This window comes from Megachile rotundata, chromosome 7, assembly GCF_050947335.1.
Source record: "Megachile rotundata isolate GNS110a chromosome 7, iyMegRotu1, whole genome shotgun sequence".
Taxonomy (NCBI): domain Eukaryota; kingdom Metazoa; phylum Arthropoda; class Insecta; order Hymenoptera; family Megachilidae; genus Megachile; species Megachile rotundata.
The window spans coordinates 13,394,202-13,420,923 of record NC_134989.1 but is presented as its reverse complement, the minus strand read 5'-3'; the positions used below and the strand labels follow the sequence as shown (position 1 = coordinate 13,420,923).

At 41.7% G+C, this 26,722-nt stretch overlaps 1 protein-coding gene across 10 annotated transcripts in view; it reads right to left on the bottom strand.

Annotated features, from left to right (window-relative positions):
- Positions 1-26,722, bottom strand: part of sv (paired box protein shaven) — a 214,429-nt gene that overhangs the window by 34,420 nt on the left and 153,287 nt on the right. For 8 of the 10 annotated variants that reach the window (XM_076533599.1, XM_076533600.1, XM_076533601.1 and 5 more), the window contains exon 4: positions 4,916-5,081. In XM_076533599.1, coding sequence (XP_076389714.1) covers positions 4,916-5,081 — 166 coding nt within the window. Of the gene's footprint in view, positions 1-4,915; positions 5,082-11,214; positions 12,754-19,281; positions 19,522-26,722 lie in introns of those variants that run through there. The other 2 variants (XM_076533606.1, XM_076533607.1) reach the window with 2 other exon arrangements.

Sequence of the window (26,722 nt, the reverse complement as noted above, 5' to 3'; positions counted from 1 at the left end):
AAACTCAGCATATTTGATGCTTCATGTTGGAAGCTTTATGTTTGATGCTTTATGTCGAACATACTTAATGCTTCATACTCAACATGTTTAAATCTTCATGTTCAACATGTATGATATTTCAAACTCAACATATTTGATGCTTCATGTTTGATGCTTTATGCTCAACATATTTAAAGCTTCATACTCAACATGTTTGATGCTCCATACATTGCACGAAATAGCACGTCTCAAATGTTCCTCATATTTTCGACGTTCACTTAATAAATATGTAACAAGTAATAAACGAGAGAATAAAGGGTAATGGAAGCCGTTCTGCAGCAGGGTCAAAAGTGGGCGTCAATTCGCGTTGCACGTCGTTAAATCGTGTCACCGGCTTAGTACAATGTATCACTCGGCAATATTCTCCCCGAACGAGAAACGATTGCCCGTGAACCTGCAGCTAAAAGCGTCGGTAGGGTTCCCTTAAACAGGCGAGCTCGTGTCGGCCCCGCTTCAAAATTATTACGATTATATCTGGCGTAAAACCCCATTCCCGATCCACATGCTGTTGCTCGCCCTTTTTCTTCCTTGCCCACGTTCCGCTGCGAGATCTCCATTACGTCGTTGCGATTTTTGAAATCGTTCCACTCTGGGAATCGCATTAATTTGTAGTTTAATACGAGATGTGGCAGAATGTTCGTAATCACTGCTCTGTTTAATGTTATTCTATTTCTTTATTTTATTTTAGAGGATTTATTAAGGTTACAGGATTAAACTGTTACACTTTTTCTGTATATATGGCGTTTGAAGACATGGAGTATGGAGTCTTTAGTTTGGATGCCATTATTGTTTCAAATGATTAGATGTTTCTTACATTTGTAGTTCTTCATTGTCTTTAACGTGAAGCAAATCATTAGTCCATGTAAAGTTAGATTTTTTTATGTTTATTGTCTTTTAAAACTGTCTTTATGATTGTCTAGTTTTAGATCAAGCTATCTGAAACTATTTAAATCAGTCTGAATTATTAGACTCTTCTTAAATTCATGTTTTTATATTAATCATCTTTCAAAACTGTCTTCATAGTTGTCCAGTTTTATATCAAGCTATCTTAACCTATTTAGATCAGTCCGAATTATTAGACTCTTCTTATACTCATGTTTTTATATTAATCATCTTTCAAAACTGTCTCCATAGTTGTCCAGTTTCAGATCAAGCTATCTCAAACTATTTAAATCAGTCTGAATTATTAAACTCTTCTTACATTCACGCTTTTATATTAATCATCTTTCAAAACTGTCTTCATAGTTGTCCAGTTTTAGATCAAGCTATCTCAAACTATTTAAATCAGTCCGAACTATTAAACTTTTCTTACATTCACATTTTTCCAAAACCGTTCAAAGAAGCTGTAGTCGAAAGTTTTCGACACTCTCCGTGAACCTTCCACCTATCCACAAGCGCTTCCGTTTCGTTCGAACGCAGCAGTCGAAACCGTCTCGATTCTTCGAAGAAGGCGTCGCGACGTATCAGCGACGCGTGACTGCGTAAACCTACGGCGTTAACAGCGTCTCGTCGTCGCGGCTCAAAGCTTCGCTCTTCGCGTTGTAAAATCTGCCGGTTGTAAAATTACATCTGCTTGAAAGCATCGGTTCGTTATTCGCGACAAGTGACGGTCAAAAACATGAAAATGTTACATCTTGTAATTCCACCAAACTGATTAACTTGGTTACTTATCACATGTGTCGGTCAGAACTATTCATATCTATGTCAAACACAAATTTCAATCTTATGTCAATTTTTTATTTAGGAATCTTCACTTTGCAAATTCTAATTGCACTCAAACCTCAAATTGAAACATATTAGAAATTTGTGTAAGGTTAAATTGTTAGTGCGTCACGTTCGACTCCTTAGTGCGTCAAGTTCGAGTCCTTAGTGCGTCAAGTTTGAGACCTTAGTGCGTCACGTTCGAGTCCTCAGTGCGTCACGTTAAAATTCTTAGTGCGTCAAGCTCGAGTCCTTAGTGCGTCACGTTTGAGTTCTTAGAGCGTCACGTTCGAGTGCTTAGTGCGTCACGATGGAGTCCTCAGTGCGTCACGTTCGAGTCCTTAGTGCGTCACGTTCGAGTCCTCAGTGCGTCAAGTTTGAGTCCTTAGTGCGTCACGTTAAAATTCTTAGTGCGTCAAGTTCGAGTCCTTAGTGCGTCACGTTCGAGTGCTTAGTGTGTCACGTTCGAGTCCTTAGTGCGTCAAGTTTGAGACCTTAGTGCGTCACGTTCGAGTCCTCAGTGCGTCAAGCTTGAGTCCTTAGTGCGTCACGTTAAAATTCTTAGTGCGTCAAGTTCGAGTCCTTAGTGCGTCACGTTCGAGTGCTTAGTGTGTCACGTTCGAGTGCTTAGTACGTCAAGTTTGAGTCCTTAGTGCGTCACGTTAAAATTCTTAGTGCGTTAAGTTCGAGTCCTTAGTGCGTCACGATGGAGTCCTCAGTGCGTCAAGTTCAGATTCCCAGTGCGTCACGTTCGAGTTCTCAATGCGTCAAGTTCAAATCCTCAGTGCGTCACGTACCAGACCCATCAAAGTACAAGAAGTTAATTCCATCGTAAACTCGAATCGCTGTAATTTCTTTTGCCCCCTATTTGTTATCGATTTACTCTCTGTAGCCTTTGTTTCCGGTTGAAATATCGCCGAACCGTGGCATCTGAATTTCAATCGAACAACGTGGACGCGGAAAAAGCGTACCGCCGGGAGCGGGTTTCGTGGCAGGAAAGGTTACCGTTTCCCCATCTCGGCTTAATTTATTCGTGCTTTTTGGATAAATCGTTAGGAAATCCATCGCTAAACCGCTCAATACTGTTCCTTTTTCCTCCGGTTAGCCATTGTGCGACCCATCGATCCCCTATAAATTTAGATCCGCTAGAAAAATAGGAGAGCCGACGTTAATGTAGCTGTTAATTTCTGTCGATAACACATTGCCGCCAATGTTGCCTCCGATAAATCGTTCGGGCACTTTGATTAAAATCGTCGCAGATTCGATTAATTACCGGACCCGCAATTTACTCTATAATAATTCCATGCGCGTTAATATTCCGTTTCGAATGGTCCATAGGAACGTTCTTTTATCCCGAATTAATACGTTGTATGTTAAATGGCGCTGGGAGAATCTGTATTAGGATGCATTATCATAGGTGATTTCTATTTCTATTTGATCACTAACTGAAATTATGCGTATTTTGCTCATCTGAATTATTTTTAAGATCCAAGGGAAATATCGAGTCACATTCGATAGAAGTGCAAAAGAGACGAAGAAAGTTGAAACGTAATGTCAATTTGATATTATACAATCGACTATGCAAATAAAAATTGAGCTCCAACAGCGTCACTCAGGGTGCGTCACCCTTGCGTCAAAATATCGCAAGCTTTTAATCGACGATCTGCTTCATTTTTCTATTCTTTTTACAACACCAACCTCAAATTTTTACCATGCAAAATTTGAGGCCGGACCTCATCAGCGAGCGACTGAAAGGAATTGAAAATTCACCGCGATCGATCATACGCTGTCGAAATTCGATTGGCTAGATTACCGGCGGCCGGAAAATCCAGGGAGCGGTGGAGGATCAGCGGAGTAAATAATCCAGCGACCCTATTATGCACTCGGTACACGCGAAAGAGAGTCCGCGTATGACAATGATATCGGAGCTGCGGGGACGCATGACATTCGGGCCATCAAAACGGCACGAGGCCACCCGTTATGTAACGCGGGGAGGAGGGTGGAAAAAACATGGAAACCGCATATCGTCGCACCCGCTGGCACCCCCCGTCGTCGCTCGAGGAACAGAGGGGTGGTTCCTTCCTTCCGGGCGTCGCAGTTTCATCCCTGGGTTCGTTCGCCTCCTAACAGCGTCTTTAATTAAATCACTCCGACCAGAAATAGTCTACTTTTTTTCTCTTCTCTATTTCTTTCGATGTGCACCCGGTGGCCTTCCACGGAAATTACGGTGTTACGTTTGATCTGTTGCATAAATCTGCGTCGAATGGTATCGAGAACGGGTTTTTCTCTGGCGGACAATTATCGAATGAGTCTCAAGAGTCTTATACGATGCTCTTTATAGTCGTACTCTGCTATGGACTTCGTTCAATTGTTCGACCAAGGACGTTAGCAACAGTTCATTATAGCATTGTTTTACTATTTATTTTGTAGTGTCATTTTTGATTATGGTTTGCAACTGTTCAAAGTGGAACATGATTCTTGATCACAACTACTTGCACTTTTAACAGCAGCTAATAATTCTTCATATATACATGTGGTAGTTATTTGGTCGAAGTTGACTGTGACTACTAATGAGTTTTGCATGAACAATGTATTTATAGTCCATCGAGTTACTTGACTACTTGTGACAGCTTTGCATTATGATCCGTAGGATGTGGACCATGTATGACATGTGACATATGCATTTGTCTATTCATGAAAAATATCTGCTTACAATTTTCATTCTTTGGTGACAATATCTCAATTTTATTTCATCCAACATTTTTGTTTGACAAATCATCCACTTGCATCTATCTACAGACCTTTGCATAAAGGCAAGAATTCATCCTTGCCTCCTAACATACCTAATTCACCATTCAAATTATTGAACCTATGAATGAACGCGAAATGAAAGTTGATATCGATATAAAATCCCGTTGAAGCTAGAATCGAGAACATCAATTAAGAAGGAACAGGTTCTGCATGCGGGCAATTTCAATTCCCATCATCAAGGAGTCGATCTCACAGTGATCTCGATCCCCGCTGGAGGAATCGATCGAGGAAATCATTGGAGCGCCAAACGAGGAGAAGGGCAAAAAGCAAGGTGTATCGGGCACCGGGGGTCGGATCAGGGGGCTGCGGTTGTAACGGATACGGCGGTGAACTGGATGGCGCCGGGAACGGTGTCGGTACTCACCTCGACAGTATCTTGGATACACAGCCGTGAGATACCCTGAGTTGTCTGGAAATGTCGCACGGTCGGACGCCGCTGTGCGCTAGCTCGACGATCCTCTGCCTCACTACATCCGGTAGGGGCCTTCCATTCACGAAGACGCCGCCGAGCTGGTTAACTCCGCCGTGGCCTGGAAAATGGAAATCGATAATGCATTAGCCGTGAGAGAGCTCTTCTGCGATGCGAGAACGAGCTTCCGCGAGCGGAAAACGCTACTTCGACATTGATAACCTGACCGGAGTCCGATAACTATCTTTCGATCGTGAGAACTTCGGTCACTCCTTTCATCGTTAAGTAAAGCGTAGCTCCTGTTTTTGAAGTTCGTTAACGATTAAATATAGCAATACATTTTAATCTTCCTTATTCGTTGTAACAATATAACAAGGATTGTAAAGGATGCATGTGTATACAAAAATTATAGGTTGTGGCTTGACATGTTTTTGAGAATGTTCTGATTTTAACCTAAGTACTGAAGATTTATCGAAAGGTGCTTATATAAAACAATCGTAATTAGCAACAGAACAGGTGCTTTTCATCTTGTGCTTAAATTGTAGACACACCAATCATATAGTCTTATTTTATTAACTTAAAATATTTGAATGTGTCATAGTTTCATTTTATGTTTCATCGCGTGAATTCATCGAGCGAATCTACGGTTATCATCCCTAATGAGGTCCACTCCGCTCTTTAATCACATGTCCCCCAAATTTAAATATGTCCAAAATATTTTAAATATGTTCTACACGTTTTAAACATGTCTCAAGTATTTTAAATATATTCCACACATTTTAAACATGTCCGAAATGTTCCAACATATCCATTCTTTAAATATGTCCAAATATTTTAAATCCACTAACTATTACCACCCTACCTCAAATTAATAATGAAACAAAATATAAAATAAAATTGATCATACAATTTTAATATACATAGCACCCTCTCTACTAATAATTAACCTCCGCCAAAACAAAAAATTAGGAGATACAGTGCACATAAGTCATTTCAGAACGTATTCGAAGCAACGTGTTCCGAACGTGATTCGATTTTCCGGTGGCAGCGAAACATTATCGCCTCGTTTCCATCAGCAGACCCTTGGCAGCTTTATTTTCGCGCGTTACAGCCACCTAACGCGATAAGTTCGTTCTAATATCGTAATGGAGGGTCCTGGACCGCGACATATGTCCTCGTGTTCGTGCCAGTGCACCGATCATTCGATGATCGTCGCTGTTTCTAATCCCCTAACACAACCATAACTCCTGCGCTGTTATGGTCTGTGACGAGCCACGCGACCCCCTTCCTTCTTTTTACCAGATCGATCCACTTCTTTTAACCGATTGCAGTTAATGCAGATCTATCGAAATATGGACCAGTGAAAGAAATGTTCGATTTAACATGGTCTAGCAGTGCGGTCGAGTATAACTTCTGTGATTGATGTCTGGCCAGACTTAATCTACTCTGACTGTTCACTGTTCTATGAAATCTAGGGATTTTCTTCTGGCAGAAAGAAGTTTTCTTTGGGACGCGATTGTTGGGAAAGTTCTTGGGTAATATTGGTTTGAGAGGGAGTCAGGTACTGTACTTAATACTATTGTGACACCAAGTGCTGACACTGTTACACCGAGTACTAATTATTATTACATCAAATATTGACCAAGTATATATATTACCAAGCAGAGTAGATATAATTTTGAGAGTTCAGCTAACAATAAGCAAAATTTGCAAAGACTCCAAACACGATTGTCAAAATTCTAATTGTACCTAATACATGAATTTGATAAATTAGCAGACTGCTAAAATAATTTACCCCAATTTAACTTGAACCTAACAGTAAACCATAACTTCCACAAAGTCCAGAAAATACAAAAAGTTCCAATTATTTCCATAAAGGCATTCTTGCAACGAGCATTCGCGTACAACGGTACTGGACGTTCTATATCGAACAATCGCTAATTAGCAGGACGGCCTGGGCATTTCGATCAGAAGCATCATTGTTGAACGCCGTGACGCGTGAACGGCGTCGATCCATTTCTCGAATTTTTTTCTCCTTGCCCTATCGCGTAGCGATCTCCGCAATGGCAAGTCGCGGCAAAGACAATGAGGGATCCGCGATCATTACCAGAAACGATACGCGCTTTCCGGTCGCAAATCAATTCGCTCTCGTGTTTATGGTCGCATCCCCGTGGCGAGGCCGGTAGTCAAGGGGGATATCGGTAGAATCATGGTGGCGGTGGCACGGCAAAAGCACCATGACTACCGTACGAGCTCACACACGCCGTCACGCCTGCTGACCACAACTGTACGAGGTCCCTGAATTCAGCCTGGACCACCCCCGTGCCTGAATCCAGAGCTACCAGTGCTACGAATTGTCGAGCCGTTGCTCTCGCAGCCACCGTATCACCGAAGCTTATTATTGTACTGGACCCGAGGCCGTGTTCCGAGGCTAACGCTGAATCTCGTTTTCCTTTTAACGCGAAAACCCTCGTTTTGTTGCCAGTTACCCGGTTACTTATTAGCCGGCTCTTGCTGATATTTTTACTTCTTTTTAAGTTACAGACTATTTTTCGTTCTGCCTTTAATTGGAAAAATGTTTACTTCGATATTTTTAATGGGGTAGAATTGTAATTTTGGGGGAAGTAAGTTAAGGGGTACTGGGTTATAGGTTGAAGTTTAGTAGTTATTTTGTAGAGGGGGTGAAGAGTGGAGGGAGATTTTTTAAGGTGATTAGATGGGATGCGATAGTGATATAGTAGAATGCAATGTATTTTAGATATAGTAGTGATATAGTAGAATGCAATGTATTTTAGAATATTGTGTGGAGGACTCAGCGCGTTGCAAGTTCTGAGCGTGGAGAATATAGCACGCGGAGAAAACTATGAGTAGAAAATACAGCGCGGGAAGAATATAATGCGTGGAGAACACAACGCGTGGAGAGTGCAGCGCGTAGAGAATACAACGCGTCGAGAGTGCAAGGCGTAGGGAATACAACGCGTGGAGAGTGCAGCGCGTAAGGAATACAACGCGTGGAGGATGCAGCGCGTAGAGAATACAACGCGTGGAGATTGCAGCGCGTAGAGAATACAACGCGTGGAGAATGCAGCGCGTGGAGAATACAACGCGTGGAGAGTACAACGCATAGGAACTCAACGCGTGGAGAGTACAATGCGTGGAGAGTGCAGCGCATAGGAACTCAACGCGTGGAGAGTGCAGCGCGTAGAAACTCAACGCGTGGAGAATGCAGCGCGTGGAGAATACAACGCGTGGAGAATGCAGCGCGTGGAGAGTGCAACGCGTAGGAACTCAACGCGTCGAGAATGCAGCGCGTAGAAACTCAACGCGTGGAGAATGCAGCGCGTGGAGAATACAACGCGTGGAGAGTGCAGCGCATAGGAACTCAACGCATGGAGAGTGCAGCGCATAGAAACTCAACGCGTGGAGAATACAACGCGTGGAAAGTGCAGCGCTAGGAACTCAACGCGTAGAGAGTGCAACGCGTAGGAACTCAACGCATGGAAAGTGCAGCGCGTAGGAACTCAACGCGTAGAAAGTGCAGCGCGTAGGAACTCAACGCGCAGGGAACACAACGCATGGCGAACACAACACGTAGAAAATACAGCGCATGGAGAGCGCAACGCGTAGAGCACTCACCGCGCAAGGAACACAACGCGTGGAGAACACAATGCACAGCGAATACCACGTATAGAAAATCGAAAACTTACAATAATACAATAAACTTACAATTCATCAACTTTCAAATAAACAATGAGTAAACGAACAATTTGCACGAATAAATAAACAATTGAAGTACATTTGAAGTGGATTCATAGCAGAGGATGAACTTTCCCACGATAGCCTACCGCGTCCATTTCTGAACAGCTGATATTTTTGTTCGCGGGTTAACGAAGTGTTTATCGCCGTTTCGATTCGCTAACGGAGAAAGCCAGCCTCTTTCCTAATCCTTCGTGATTTCAGCTGGTCGCAAGAACAACGATGCAAAATACGATGACCTGGCTGTCCGGTGAGCTGACACGGACTACTTCCGGATTACCCACGGTTTTCATCAACGATCCATTGATGTACACCGCTCAGTATGATTGAAATCAATTGATCTAACCATTTTATTATTTTCATACTTGTTCTCAACGTGAAGTTGAGAAAACTTTAAAGATGTATAGCATTTTTCTATCATTTATAGTTGCATCTTTGATATAATCTTAAAGTATGAATTATTTCAAACGTTTTGACATGAAGTCTTTTTTCTTGAGCTATGAACTTCTTTGAAATAGTTGGACCTAACCTCACATTTAGATAAATGACAAAATTATTGTCCGAGTCATTTGTGATAAAGTAAGAAATTAAAAATAAGATATGGTGTTTGAGTGATGGATTTATTCGAGACAAGAATTTGACAATTTTTTCACAATTTCTCCTTTTCGTTACCATGCGCGTATTCAAGGCGTGCACTAGCGCTAGTACCAGCAGTAGCCAAGAACTTTGATATAAATTTCCGACTAGTCACACGATATTTCTCCGGCAGCTTTGTTCCTGTATTACATTACATCCCATGTTACTAGATTTTATTACTCGATTCCTTGAGAAATAATTTCAAAAATGTGCCTCCCTACATTCAACAACAATTTTAAAGAATGTACCACAAAAACTTCCAATAATTAACCCTCGATATTTTTGATTAACCCTCCAGTTTGACAGAATATGCCTGTAAGAAAATTTTGAACGCGATCGAGGTTTGACCTCCCTTTAAAACGAATAAATTGTTGAACAGCAATTACACAGGCAATTTTGGGCGTTCAATGAAAGAGACTGGTCACAGAACGATTCGGTTGCGATGCGCTCTCTGACCGCGCCGTTCTTGTTAATGTTTCATAATTATTATCATCCCATTAGTTTGAACGGAACCATTGGACGGCCACGAATGAACGCGCGGTTTCGATCGCTGCTATTTTAAAACGACACTCTGCTCTAATTAATACGATCCAATAGCTAATTAAACGGGAACAACATGGATTAATTGTTCAATATTTTTCCCTGGCAATTAACATTTTTTGCGACGTGTCCTTCGATTCGTGTCATTAGACTAAAACGGGACGATCAAATTTAATTTTGAACAAACTCTCAAACGGAAAAATAAAATTAAAATATACTTTCCATTTTTTGCGTAGCAATCTCGTTAACGTCGAATCACATGCTTTTTACTCTCCGCGTTCTTTTTGCTCGATTTCCCACACCTTTCATCGGGTTCAACGATTTCAATTCTCCTCGGACAAGAAACCGAATGGTTTTTAGCAGAAATCGAAGATTCGAATTTTATTAAGCGTAGAGATTTTTCGCGTGAATTTTGAGGCGACGTTCACAAAGGTTTTACCGCGAATTTAGGGGAGCGAGAGATTCCGCGAACGGTTCCTATGCGGAACGATTGCAACGATTGCGGTTTAGTTTTTTCGCCGGTACCGCTACGAACGTAGCGAATGAAGGTCATCGGATTTCTCGTTTTCGCACTCTCGTTTGTACAACGAACGCAGATTTGTCGTCGACCGTCGCTCGACTTTCCTATCTACCCAATGCCTCGCTTAATCGATAGAAAACCCCGAGAGAAATCGATTTTTACGCTATCGGCTTCGCTCTCACGATCGTGGAAAACGACCGGGATCTGTTTCTCCTCGGTCAGTTTTTACCGGTTTCCGACTGAAATCCGAAGATTATCTCCCTCGAAAAACGCCCGAGACTTATATCATTATTTATTCCGTTCCGAACGAAAAACAACCGTCACCTGTTCGCTAAACACGTCTCCGCTAAAACTTTTCATAAATAATTTGTCGCTTATTTTGTCCTGTAGTGATTCTGTTTTTATGTTCCTCAACTTTCACAGGGAAATAAACCGATTACAGAAAAGACCGTCAAGACTCAAATTTTAATTAAATTCTTCAGATGAGATTACATTATGGAACTATCATATATTTCGAAACATAAAGTACCTCCAATGACTCTTACTCAAGTTGCAAATTTCACTTTGTAAATCATAAAAAAATAAAAATAATTGAAGAATGTAGTAACTATTGAATGTAGTAACTATTGTAAAATACAATGTTATTAACCTTAAAAGTTGAACAATATCAATGTATTGAAATGCAATCCCTAAAAGGCCCACGCTATTAAACAAATAAATAAAAAAAAATTTCAGATAACAGATACGCCGCAGAACAAGTTTAACTTGTTAATAAAAACAAGTAAGAGAAGAAATAGCTTACAGGTGTAATATTCCATCATATTCTGATTGTAGCGATAAGCGGTGCTGAGGTCCATCTCGGCACCTCAGTAGCCGACGGCCGTCGGCTGTGGGAATCCAGGTGGTTCCTCCGGGTGAGTAGATTTGGATATAATAGAGAAAAGTTGGCCTAACCCCCGCTCGTAGCTATAGAGCGATAAAGGCCCGTTACACGCTTCTTGGAGCGGATTTGTCTTTTTTACGGGGGCCAGTCTATGGCGACGCGGTACAATAAGTGTCATCAGGAACGTCTTTGTGCCGGACGACGGGTGGCTTCGAGCACCCGGTCGGCCGTCGCTTCATCTTCGTGAATCGAGAATCGAATCCAGGCGAGAACTGTACCTGCGGACACTTAGGATCTAAGATGTCCTTCACGGCACTCGCATCACTGAACCGCACTTTCGCACGCTGTCCACAACGATCCGCCCACGTTCGAGTCCTCGAAAGGGTTTTCCGGCTTGCTCATCGTTAGGATTTATCGGAGCAGTTTGGAAGGAAGGTGGCACCTCACTGCACCGGTTCCACTGCACCGTATCCAAGGAACGTTCACTATGATCCAAAAAAAGTACCACCGTATCGCACAAATCGAGTTTAATCCATTGGAAGCGCGGTGGTTGGAGGTCCAAGGTGGTGACCGTGTCCGGTCTCGTCGGCGAGACGTCCCGTTCCGAAATAGGCAAAAAGGTGGCCGGGTCACGTCCGACTCTCGTTATCGTTATCAGTCGCGGTGACACGGTGGCTGGAGGGTCAAAAAGCGGCACGGCCGTGCGGATAACAACGACGTGAAAGCACGAACGAGGCTTCTGCCGATGGGCACACGTGACTTTGCCAAGCTTTTCGACCCCCGCCTCGATCGTCGAGCTTTCATCCCCACGCGTATCGCAACCCCGCCTTTTGCATCCCTCGATCAGCATCCAGCCAGGAGGATCCGAGTCACCATTGGTCGGTCTAGGATCACGTGGAGACGAGGTGGGGCGCTCTGCGGCGCGGGGTTTCTACGGAAACGGCGGCAGCGTCGCGCGGGATAACGTCGTTATTGGCATCGGCCGCGGAGGGATAGGGGAGAGAAACGGAGAGAGAAAGAGAGAGACGGTTGGCCAGGAAGAGAAAGAGGAGATTCGGGATGGAAGAGGCAAAGGTTGCGAAATAAACGTTCGCCGGCTGGTCTACCGCCAACAGTCCCACGCGAAATCACGCGGCGCACACCCCCGTGAGCACTGCTTATTCATGAGGCTGTCCCTCTCAGGAAGGTTCTACCTTGCTCCTCGGATACGATGTCTCGCCTTATCGATTTTATTTATTTAAGAGTTTCCCTTTGTCGCTCCACTTCCTACGACTTTCTTCCGAGTAGATAGTTCGGCCACTTTGTCTGGCCGCTTTTTTAGGCTCGGTAAACCCGCCGCGACCACCCTCGCGGCATCCTTTTCCTCGTGGTCTACCGATTACTCCAGAATTATCCTCACTATCTACGATCCTGTCAAACGCGCGACGTCGGATCACGCGGCGGACGTTTAATCGATTTTGATCACCGCACACCGTCCACGGAACGTGCCAAGCGTATCAGACTCTGCGACGACTAATTACGAGACTGATTACGTCGGGACAAATACCGTGGACACTGGCCATACGCCGTGGAGGGACGCAAAAGGTGGATGAGGGAGGAAAGGGTTAGGAATCTGCGAGTTACACGCGTGGACAGGGTGGGGAGCCTCGCCAAAGTGGGGGACGATATACTGGTTTGCAAACTGCGTCCCGCTTCTCTCGGCCATGGATGACTTTCCTTGGGAAACTTGTACGCCACCAAAGGTATACATATAACATTTACGGTAATCTATAGATGCTTACTCGCCGGAAGAAACTTATCACTTTTATGCAGCCCATAACTCGAAAGTTAGGCAATGCGCGATGCATTCCAATTACCCCTTCAGCCACTCGAATTACTCATCTCTACGGCTTTCCAATTTTTGCCCGTACCGAATTGCCCGAGTGCGTTATGCGACAAAAGTTTCCGAAACTCGTACGAGGATTTATTGCCAGCCCCGATCACGGATCCTTGAAACATTTACTCCTACGCCGATTTTTATTCCTTCTGACCTGCGGTTCTTAACCTGCGCTTCGAGGACCTCTATGGGGTCACGGGTTACTCGTAAAGAAACGCTGCTAGCTTTCCGGCTGACACAGAAAGAGTACGAGACTTCTAGTTGGGGTATCTGTCGCACTTTGAAATGCTTAAGTCTGACACGATGAGTTTGTAACTGGACGTTGATAGTTGTACTGTATGATAGCTGTATGTGCATGTGCTAACGTTATAAGATAATCTACACAGTTTGATACATTCGTCAGGTTTCTAATAATGCGACTATGTCTTCAGTGCATCATTTGGTCTCCATTTTATTTCCTGATACAAAGTAGCCACATGGTCAGAACGGGTTAAATGTCCAGAGGGTGCAAAAGGTTAAGAAACCCTGCAGATACCCCATAATGTGGAGTAGGTCCAGTCACTAAGAAGCCCCGCGTTAAAATCCAAAAAACGGGGATTGTCTTCGCACCGGTAAATGGTGCATGAAACAGATACGACAGCAAAAAAATGTATCGAGATCGGTGGTTGTGCCCCCCATAGGGACGAGACGAGGGGGCATAAGTCCCCCACCTATCTAAAAGTTACGCTGGGAAGGTCTGTGTACGAAGCGACTTGGATCGGCCGGATCGCCCGGAAGGTGCGGTCAGCCATCGGCGTCGGTGGGACCGCCGTTGGGCCGCGAATCTCACAAGGGTCCGGTTTACATTCGAGTGCGTTCTTTCATGACTCCTTTCTTCGTTTCATTCCTCCTTTCGTTCCGACTCGGACGCGTTACTCGCCTTCGCCCGCTGTTCACAAGCCTCGCCGGCCTCCGACATTAGATACGTGAGATCGGGAAACGCGCCTCTACTGTCAAACGATGTCGTTGCGCAACCGGTGTACCCGACACTCGTCCACAGATCCCGTAATTTCCTATTCTGCGTTTTCAAATTGTAAGATCGATTGCACACCGCATCCTGTTACCACCTTTCATCTTTTAGTCGCGCTCTTTCTTTTGACCTTCGGGTTGATGGGAGGTCGGACATTCGCAACTTTGTTGCTAAGGACATTGGGAGGACGATGATGTAACTGGGCCTGGATCTTTGGGGTACTAGGTCTGGACATTTGGGCTGACTACGATTTTTGACTCAATCAAGTACTACTGGCAGTATCGATATTTCGTCACAAGTATGACTTGATGGCTTTCGGAAATTTGCTTGAGCATTTTAGGAAGTTTACCTTAGACTACTGCAATCATCTCATCACATATGAAAGAACCTTCCTGAACCCTTCTCTTCATATCACTTCAAGATTGAAATCATAAAAGTACAACTATAGCAAAAGATCATCAAGACAAATTTACAGAAGAATACAGCTCGTTCAATATGATTATCATTGTTTAATGCCAAACATCCAACAGAACAACATGAAAGGACTCGCAAGTTCCAGGACCTCCTATGACGAATCAGACTAATGCAGCGGTTATCCGACGGATTAGGAAGGATAGTCTAGACACTGATTAGTCAACCAGTAGCACGATGCAGTCACGTTAGCCCCAATGATCGATGCACCCCGAGCAGCGAGCTCATCTGCATCTGCACCCTCTCTCCCGTCGCAATTTCAACCACCGTGGACCCTCTAGTCGACGAAACAACGCGACGCACAGTTCGAGTGCTTCCCCATTCAAATGTGTCTCGCGTCTAGCAACGATGCAGTCATGTGGAGGACATATTGCCCGTCAACGGGACCTGGATAGCTCGTTCGTTCAGCCAAATGATATGCCAAACCGTAATCTCGCGAGATCCTCCAGAGATTAGGTCGTCCGACGCGATAATGACGAATGGATCCGCGTTACCGTTCGGTCTTTGTTCGTGAGGATCACGTGGCAGGTGAAGCAAGAACCGAGGGAATTGCAAAACGAAGATGATCTTTCATACTTAGGCGATTGCTGATTGCGAGTCGAAATCTGATCATTTATCTACTGTAACGGATGTTCTAACCTCTATGTGTGTGGATTTTCATTAAGATCACATATGCCGATATTATTATTTGTTTGTATTATAAATTACTTTGTCAGTCATTTTTTTTTCTTGATCTCAAAAAGGAGAGGTTAATCGGACTTGATGCTGTTATTTGTAAAACATGAATGTTTATATAGTTATAATGGCCGTCGTCCATTTAATAGTACATGCAACAGTAGCTTTTAAACACTCATTGCACTTCAATATTATCTTCAGTACTTCAATACAATACATTCTCAGAATAATACTGATACTCATATACATGTTATGTTAATTTTATTTATATCAGTGATATAAACGTATTCACCTCAACCTAACGTAATTAGAATACAGTGCCGTCAAAACTGCCATAAAGGAGGGTCGAATCGTACAAAAGTCGTAAACCTGAACTCCTAGCAAAATGTTGGTAAAACAAAAAGTCGTCCAAGGAAAATCTCGAGCGACAAAAACATCTGAGGAAAACTCCCCCGGATGAATTTATCCGTCCATTGCTTCTTTTCTCTCGAAACGGCGGGTCGCAAAAAATCCGCGGAGTGTCCCACGAAATTCGGCGACTATTCCGCAAAAGATTAACCCCTAACCGTATTACGAGGACGAGACGATGGCGTAGGGGGGCGATAACTTACGAGATTTGATGTAAATAGCGCACTTACTTATTCGCCAGTGTCGCGCGGCGCAAGTTAAAAATACGGAGGCCAAGGTGAGGGATGGAAGGAGAAAAAAGAGCGAGAACGAGAGACGACAGAAGGAAGCGGAGAGGCCGGAGAGAAGGAGACAGAGAGGAAGTGACTTTTTTGCGTAATGAAAGCAATCAATTCAAGTCCCTGGCTCGAGCGTTCCTTTGGCAAGGGAGAATCGTGCCGCAGCTTCGTTCTCCGTCGTTTCTTCTCTCTCTCTGTTACCTCGATCCACGGCTAAGGGCGGAAAAAACCTGGTAGGGGTAGTAACTCACTGTTGGCTTCGCCCCTGCCACCCTCTTTCTCGCCGCCCTAACAGTGGCCGGACCACTTTTGTAGTCATCATAAAATGCCCTGCTTTCAAGTTCCGACGATTGCTACTCTTTCTTTCCCTTTTTTAACCTCCTACCTCTTCTTCTTCTTCTTTTCCCTGACCGTACCGTTCGAGGGTAGTGCGGGTAGGAAATAACGAAGTGGTGAGTTCAGGAGGAGTGAGCTGGTGCGGGATGAAGGGGAACCAGCCAGCTGAAGCAGGTTAATCCCGAGTATTTTCTAGCATCGGGGTTAGCTACGAGCTGCTGGGCGAGAGTTCAGGGGATGGGGATGTGCCTCTTTAAAACAGCACTAAAGTATCGTTAATCTTGGAAGGAGAGGCTCTTACTTTCGCCGGGACAAACTAGTTAGACACATCCACTTGATACAAAAATAAATTGCAATACGAAGCGATACGTCTTGTCTTGCCCCGCGCACCAAACTTACTGCTTTCGTTATCAGATGATCACGTTGCGTAAAATTAAACAATTCGTTTCAATTTCTACATGCTAATCATCTCGTACGCAACTTTTTTTCTTGAATCGTACAAATTTTATTTTCGGTAAATTTTGCTTGGAGTTAAAGTAACAAATTTAAATTGATCATTTACAATTTATATTCTAATCAAGTATGAATTGCATTTGGTTAGGTTAAGTTAAGGCTATGACATGTTTACTGCAATTCATCACTTACAATTTATATTTTAATCAAGTATGAATTGCATTTGGTTAGGTTAAGTTAAGGCTATGACATGTTTACTGCAATTCATCACTTACAATTTATATTCTAATCAAGTATGAATTGCATTTGGTTAGGTTAGGTTAAGTTAAAGCTGTGACATGTTTGCTACAATTCATCACTTACAATTTATATTTTAATCAAGTATGAATTGCATTTGGTTAGGTTATGTTAAATTAAAGCTATGACTTTACTGCAATTGATGTTAGGTTAGGTTAAAATTGTTCACTCAGAAACTTATCTCCAAATCAAGTACAAATTGAACTTTGTAATGTTATGTTAGGACACAGACTTGAGAACCTCCTCCTTTAAATAAAATAATAAAATATTAGTTTGAAATAGCAAAATAAAATGTTTATATAAGAATAATAAAGGGTGCAGACATTCGCTAAACATAAATGGCTGTAAAATCTGGAATATCATTGTACAAATGAGAATTTTATGAGGAAGGAAGAAATTGTTTGTGGCAAAGGAAGTACAGCTGGTAAAATGTTACGAGAATGGAAATCTGCCGATGATAGACAAAGTCCTGTGTTTCCCGCGGGAAATGCTAAATGTCAAACACACGACCCTCCTCCGTCCCCAGGAGAGCTAAAGGCCACGGCATCATAATACGATTACGCGTTGTCTCCTTGTTGAGACGCGATTATATCTTGTGTACGGCACATAGTGATTCCACGATGAATATAGAAGAGACCTGGGTCGAAAGTGGTGTATATAATAAAATACGTTTTTCGTATCATAATTTTACTTTTTAAGGTGACGTGTTACTTGTAGTAATATATTATATGTACAATTATCTTCTATTTGCGAAAATAATATTTTGTAGGTTATGTTGTATTATATTATGTAAAATTATTTTTTATTTAAGATTTATTTTGGATTTAAGTAACATTTCGTAGGTAGTATATTGTATAATATATTGTACAACATAAAAGTAAAATTAAAAAATTTGTTAGACCCTGTTTATTTTTACCACATGAAGCAAATATATTTTACCAGAATAAGATCGTCCAATATTTTTACGTTTAAACGTATTTAAACACAATCCTTGCAAAGTACAAAGCTGTCTTATTCTACTTTCCTAATTTTTAATTAAAAGAAGTAGTGGGACCGATTATAGCAGTAAATCGTATTCCCCCAATTCCAAATTTCCCCAATTCCCTCATTCTCCAATTCCCACATTCCCCAATTCCAAATTTCCCCAATTCCCTCATTCTCCAATTCCCACATTCCCCAATTCTCACATTCCTCAATTCCCACGTTCCCCAATTTCCAATTTCCCGAATTCCCTCATTCGACAATTCCCACATTCCCCAATTCCAAATTTCCCCAATTCCCTCATTCTCCAATTCCCACATTCCCCAATTCTCACATTCCCCAATTCTCACATTCCCCAATTCCCACGTTCCCCAATTTCCAATTTCCCCAATTCCCTCATTCTCCAATTCCCACATTCCCCAATTCCCTCATTCTCCAATTCCCACATTCCCCAATTCCAAATTTCCCCAATTCCCACATTCCCCAATTCCAAATTTCCCCAATTCCCACATTCCCCAATTCCATCATTCTCCAATTCCCACATTCCCCAATTCTCACATTCCCCAATTCCCACGTTCCCCAATTTCCAATTTCCCGAATTCCCTCATTCGACAATTCCCACATTCCCCAATTTCCAATTTCCCCAATTCCCTCATTCTCCAATTCCCACATTCCCCAATTCTCACATTCCCCAATTCTCACATTCCCCAATTCCCACGTTCCCCAATTTCCAATTTCCCCAATTCCCTCATTCTCCAATTCCCACATTCCCCAATTCCCTCATTCTCCAATTTCCACATTCCCCAATTCCAAATTTCCCCAATTCCCACATTCCCCAATTCCAAATTTCCCCAATTCCCACATTCCCCAATTCCATCATTCTCCAATTCCCACATTCCCCAATTCTCACATTCCCCAATTCCCACGTTCCCCAATTTCCAATTTCCCTCATTCCCTCATTCGACAATTCCCACATTCCCCAATTTCCAATTTCCCGAATTCCCACTTTCCCCAATTCTCGCATTTCCCAATTCCCGCATCAATCGTTATTCGTAAATCAACAAGTTCTCCGTGAAATCATACAATAAGCAAGATCGACTGTAGAAAATTCTGATTTCTCCGATTTCGAATGGCGATTAGAGCGATTAGGTAAGACGGTTGCTCAATATTGCGCAAATAAATCGTTCGGAAAATGAACTTACTGTAAAGCAGAGAGTTCCATCGAGCATCCCGACGATTATTTTCCTGCTGTGATTGATAATCACTGGCCCATGCATCGAACACGTCTACCACTACGGGCATATTGCTGATCGTTCATCGAACACCCTGTCACTTTACCGATAAAAAAAAAATTCGACGTTTGCAATCCCTCGCGAATAATTTCTCATGTTATTCGAGTGTCTACGACCACCACTCGATTGGTACTGAATGGTTCTTCAAAACGGTGTTACTATTTACTATTTATGCTACTGTCTTTCGGGCGACCGTAACAATGAATTATTCTTCAATATAAACATGGGACATGTAATTAATAAGTTTACTATCACCGTACATCAATAGTACACACATCGGTAGTAACACACTATATGTAAAATGGCACCCCTGTACTACAAAATTGTGTAATAAAATTTTAAAATAGAAATACACAACATAACCTGTACTATAAAATTGTATAATAAAATATTAAAATAGAAATACGTAACATAACCTGTATTATAAAATTGTATAATAAAATATTAAAATAGAAATACATAACATAACGTGTACTATAAAATTGTATAATAAAATATTAAAATAGAAATACATAACATAACCTGTACTATAAAATTGTGTAATAAAAAATTAAAATAGAAATACATAACATAACCTGTACTACAAAATTGTATAATAAAATGTTAAAATAGAAATACATAACATAACCTGTACTACAAAATTGTATAATAAAATGTTAAAATAGAAATACATAATAAAACCTGTACTACAAAATTTTATAATAAAATATTAAAATAGAAATACATAACATAACCTGTACTATAAAATTGTGTAATAAAAAATTAAAATAGAAATACGTAACATAACCTGTATTATAAAATTGTATAATAAAATATTAAAATAGAAATACGTAACATAACTTGTACTACAAAATTGTATAATAAAATGTTAAAATAGAAATACATAACATAATCTGCACTATAAAATTGTGTAATAAAATATTAAAATAGAAATACATAACATAACCTGTACTACAAAATTGTATAATAAAATATTAAAATAGAAATACGTAACATAACATACAGGATATGTAGCATTACCTAATATTATTACTTATTATTTATAATGTGATTTATAGTAAATTTTCGAATCGATTAGTTGAATTAGTTGAACACAAGTCAGTGACTCATTAAATTAATTTAATAATACATAGTAAAATTTGCAACAAGTTCCCCATCAGATCAAAACTGAGATTTCTCAGTTCGATGAATTTATTTAAATTCGAGTACGCAGGATCGATAACGTTTAAAATGTTTTGGCAAATCGGTCATTCCCTCTCCCCGAATAGGAGTATCGCGATGGAACATTAGAAGGGATATATTTGGCCGATGTAGCAATAATTTCTATGCATATATATGTACGTGTAGGTATATATGTAGGTGGTGCAGTGACGGCACATAGATCACAAGGGCCCGCCGACACGCGACAGCACGTGCTTCTCTGCAACCGCTCTTCTCTTTCTCCTTCCAATATCACGTGCCTCTGTACTTAGGGTGAACTTCATGAGCTTTCCACCCACCACAAACGACAAACCATTCAAGTGGATCCCTATGTGGCATAACCCTTCTTCCAACCATTACCATTAACCTATTCATCCTTAATATAATGTATCTGCGAATTGTGCAACTGTGGAGTGTCTTGGAAATAGTTTTCAGATTTTTATTTTATTGAATTGGAGTGTTTTAAGGATGGTATTGCGTGATTCTTAAATTTTCAGATTGGCAAATTTCTGAGTTTCTAAATTTTTTAGTTCCTGAGACTTCAAATTCTCAGATCTGCAAATATCCAAATTTTCAAGTTTCTAAATTTTCCAAATCCTAATTTCCCCAATTTTCAATTTCCCGAATTCTCATATTTCCCAAATCCCACATTCTTCAATTTCCACATTCCCCAATTCCAACATTCCCCAATTCCTACGTTCCCCAATTCCCACGTTCCCCAATTCTCACATTCCCCAATTCCCACATTTCCCAATTCCCACTTTCCCCAATTTCCAATTTCCCGAATTCCCACTTTCCCCAATTCCCACATTCCTCAATTCCCACATTTCCCAATTCCCACACTCCCCAATTCCCACATTCCCCAATTCCCTCATTCTCCAATTCGCACATTCTCCAATTCCCACATTCCCCAATTCCCTCATTCCCCAATTCCAACATTCCCCAATTCCCTCATTCTCCAATTCCCATATTCCCCAATTCCCTCATTTCCCAATTCCCACATTCCCCAATTCCCACATTCCCCAATTCCCACATTCTCCAATTCCAACATTCCCAATTTCCCCACTTCCCAATTTCCCCAATTCCCAATTTTCCTAATTCCTACTATCTCCAATTCATAATTTCTCAAGTCCTAAATATCCAAATTTCTAAATTCTCCCAACTCTCAAATCTCACACTCTCCCTCCACCCCCATCTCACACCCAACCAATCAACTCATCAAGTCTCCCAACATCCCCCAAACAATTCCATCAGTCCCACTCATCCAAAACACCAAATGACTGGTGTCTACCACACCATTCACGAAACGATCCAAGGCATTAATTACGATCGAGATAACGTTCTTGAAAGATTGATATTCAGATTGGTGGTAGGGGTGCGTGGACCGGTCTCCCCAAGCGAGCAGCCAGGATCTTCGACATCCGAAGGTGGTGATGCGATGGTGAATAAGGGTGGGTGGCGAGCCTCAAGGGGGTTTAACCCGGGGGTTGGTGCATATTTCACGGTCGGTGGTCCCATCTCGCGGAGACAATCTGAACCAGCGCGGATACATCATCGCGTGACGCCACGTAATAACCTCTTGGGCCACAGCGAGTGCCTTTCAAAACCCTCTTATTTATTCATCTCACCTCGTCCTTGCTCTGTCGCCCTTCCACCCTCACGACTCCTTCCCCGTTTATGCGGAGCCCGGAAGCGAGAAAAAATCCTGATGGCTCGGTTGGACGAGGACGTGATTAATGCGCGCTGCGATTTTCCAACTGAAATTGCGACTTTTTTGTTGTTAAATTGTTGTTTAACTAGTTTACCTAAGTAGAATTTTTATCTAACATAAATTTTTACATGTCATCCGATTTTACGTATTTTAAATCTCTTATTAAATTATTTTAAATAATTTTAAATCAAGAGGATTCTCTTCGTATATTGCAGAATTCACAGCAGTCGTGTCTATGATTATGTATGCATTGTATAAAAACCTAATACATCTCCACGTGTTGTACAGCTAAGTATTTGATATCTGTGCTAATTGCAACGTATTAGATGGCCAGGGGTTTTTCCTCGCGTTAAATCGCCGAGGTTCAGGGGTACCTACCCTACTCACACGATTGTTGGTGGTCTGGCAAGTTTCGCACTCGATGTTGCATAAAATGCCCGAGTGGCCATGATATTTCAGAGTTTCGCAAATGACGCTTGTTATTTCGCGGGAATACAACGGAGTCCGAATAATTGCCGCGACGGATCCGGCGCTTGAACGAAGAAAGCATCGATCAGCCTGCGGCTGGCATCGCGCTCCGGCCATTCCACGAATAGCGTCTAATTCATCAGTGAATTCCCTCGTATCGCTTACAGAGTCGATTTTTTCCTAACGGCGACATCCTCGCACCGCTTCGTCGCCAGATGTTGCAGCGTAAGCACGTCGTCGCGGTTACTTTTCACCCTGGCTACCTAACGGACTCCCTAACCCTGCATTCTAAGAAGTCTCTTCTTCTCGAGCTTAACTGTTTCGCGCAATTAGTTTAACTTTGTATTTTATCAAGTTTAGTATTGTTTCATAAAATTGTGTTTGTTTAAAGATCTGTTGTTGAACTGCAACTTGATGTATATGCAATTTTATATAAATTTTATGTTTATAAATTGTGTCGGACTTAATATGTGACAAAATATACTACCTCCCGCTGTAACTGATTGGTCAGCATGCATGAAGAATGTCAATGATACCTTAACATTTCTGTACCTTAATATAACTTAGTTCTTTAACTGCAGGTTAATTGAATTTTATTCAATCTAAATTTAACATGACACAAAATATACTACCTCCCGCTGTAACTGATCGGTCAGCATGCATAAAGAACGTCAAGAAAACCTTAACATTTCTATTCCTTAATATATCTTAATTCTTTAACTGCAGGTTAATTGAATTTTATTCAGTCTAAACTTAACATGTCACAAAATATACTACCTCCCACTGTAACTGGTCGGTCACTGTACATAAAGCACCTCAATGAAAGCTCAACGTTTCTATACCTTGATAAACTTTAATATTCTTTTTAACTGCTGGTCAATTTTAATTTAATTTAATCTAAACTTAACATGTCACAAAATCTACTATCTCCCGCTGTAACTGATCGGTGACCGTACATAAAGCACCTCAATGAAAGCTCAACGTTTCTATACCTTGATAAACCTTAATATTCTTTTTAACTGCTGATCAATTTAATTTAATTTAATCTAAACTTGACGTGTCACAAAATCTACTACCTCCCGCTGTAACTGATCGGTGACCGTACATAAGGAACATCAATGAAAGCTCAACGTTTCTATATTTTGATAAACTTTAATATTCTTTTTAACTGCTGGTCAATTTAATTTAATTTAATCTAAACTTGACGTATCACAAAATCTACTACTGCCCGCTGTAACTGCTCGATCACCATGCATAAAGAACATCAACGAAGCGTCAGCACACCTTAACCCTTTAACTACGGGTTAATTTAATTTAATCTAATCCTGCTACTGAATTGATATTCCATTTTGAAATATCTTTTGTATTCATTACATTTTTAGTAGCAAACCACAGCTGCTACTTGACATTAGTAAAAATCAGCTTCTTTATAAACCACGTGCGTCCAACTATAATTTTAGCATCTGTCTATAAACCGCACCCGCATCAAATGAGAGTAAAAATTATCTCATCACAATGATCTTAGGAAAAATATAGTATTATCCGATAATCCGTTTCATTTAACAGTAACAATTCCAGATAGCGAAAGGGGTGACGCTCGAAGAGTAACGAGTAGAAAAGAAGGGACGTATTTCAGTGTCGGAGAAATATGTTCGGTTCGGGGCACGTCCCTAGCCGTTAAGATAATAATAATCTTACGAGCGCGAATCGTTCCGCGCGCGAGACACGAGGAACACGCGTACGTTCTCGAGAGCTCGTGTCGACACACGTACTCGACTCTTCTGGTGTAAGCCAAGCCGGCAGAAAGGCTATTTGTCGGATGACAAACGAGCGGCGGGCTACGTGGGTGGCATCGGCAGTCGCGGGAAATGGTGAGCACCGCTCCGTGTCGCCGCACGCGCTTTCGTGTCGTTCGCTTTTCGGAATCGGCCGAAAGATCCGAACCTGCCCGCGGGCATCTTCATATCCACAGGATACGATATCTAGGTTTTATTTCGACGGGTTCTAATTCCACGCGTCGTGACTCCATGTGCCGAATTTCCAAGCATCAAATTTTCACGCGTCGAATTCGGATGCCCCGAATTTCCACGCGTCGGTACTTCTACGCGTCATAGTTGCACGCGCCATAATTCCACGCGTTGTAATTCCACGCGTCGTGACTCAATGCGCCGAATTTCCAAGCATTAAATTTCCACGTCACGAATTTCCACGCGTCGAATTTCCACGCGTGGTAATTCCACGCGCCGTAACTCCACGCGTGGTAATTTCACGCGCCGTAACTCCACGCACCGAATTTTCACGCGTGGTAATTCCACGTGTCGTGACTCAATGCGTCGAATTTCCAAGCATTAAATTTTCACGTCTCGAATTTCCACGCGTCAATTTTCTACGCGTCGAATTTCCACGCGTGGTAATTCCACGCGCCGTAACTCTACGCGTGGTAATTCCACGCGCCGAATTTTCACGCGTGGTAATTCCACGCGCCGTAACTCTACGCGTGGTAATTCCACGCGCCGAATTTTCACGCGTGGTAATTCCACGCACCGTAACTGCACGCGTCGAAACTCCACGTGCTGAATTCCACGTGTCATAACTTCACGCGCTGAATTTCCACGCGTGGTAATTCCACGCGCCGTAACTCCACGCGCCGTAACTCCATGCGTCGAAACTCCACGCGTCGAAACTCCACGCGCCGTAACTCCACGCGTCGGAACTCCACGCGCCATAATTCCACACGCCGAATTTCCATGCGTTGTAATTCCACGCACGTAACTCTTTCTTTCTTCGGGGAAGTCGGTCATTTGTGGTGTGACGCAAGCAGGGAGATTGATCCACATCGACTTTAGACTTTCATTTTATTACCGATTGAACAAATTTAGTGGTTGACTACATAGGTTGACTACTTAAATTAGGTTAAGTACTTTTGATAATAGCTACCTGTTAACTAGTTTTAATAATAGCCAACTACGGATGCACTAAACAGAACAGTTTCATATTTTACATCCGCCGCCATTATCAATGGCTGACAAGTGTGGCCAAACCTAACTAGCTAACCCAATGTTAACTTTGTTCCATCAGTAACAAAATCCATGAAAGACTCCCGAAATCAGTTGCATATTGTTTATCCACCAAAAAGCCAAGATCAAAGCGTGTAAAAGATTAAGAAGACAGACCTTTGTCTCGAGGATGCAGGGACATGAAAGATGCAAGATAACCGTAGATTGGAATCGTCTCGTATAAGTATTTCTGTCCGAGCTAATTCGTGTTCAAAGTGTATAAATGGAAGTTTGGACGATCGTTAGATCCGAGATCCCGATTGCTGTGCTCACGTATTTTAGGCATTCTCGATGGCACAAATGAAAGTGGTTGATCAAATTTATGCGCGAGTCCGAATTTATCAAACCCGATGAAAAGGGGTACAGAATCATGTTTGCTCTTTATACTTAGAACTGAACTTGTGATATATGTAACATATGATAAGTTGAGCAAGTGAAGTTTTAAAATATTTTTAAGGAAAAAAATTTCGCTTCGGCAATCTTATTGAAACCTTCCCTTATTTTTCAACCCTTTGGCTTATGTCGCACCTATGACGCACAATTCACATATGACAAAAATAAACCATATTTGTTTTACAAATTAAGTGTCGCTGTTAGAAGTATATTTGAGAATGTTGTTCTATGTGCACTGCAGAATTCAACCTTAACACTAAACCTACCGACATATAATGTACACTTTGAAATTAAAAATGAAGTTAAAGAATAAATATACAAACGACGAAACATAAATTAGCACACACATTTATTCTTTATCTTGATGGAAATCAATGCTGATTTCAAGGAATGTACTTTAACAAAATGTGCACCTTATAATAAGAAATTTGTGGAGCGGTCATTTAACCGGTTTGGTAGTTTTAGTGTTAAATAGCAATTCCGACAGATGAAAAGAAAGAGTGTAACAAACAGAGTGAAAATC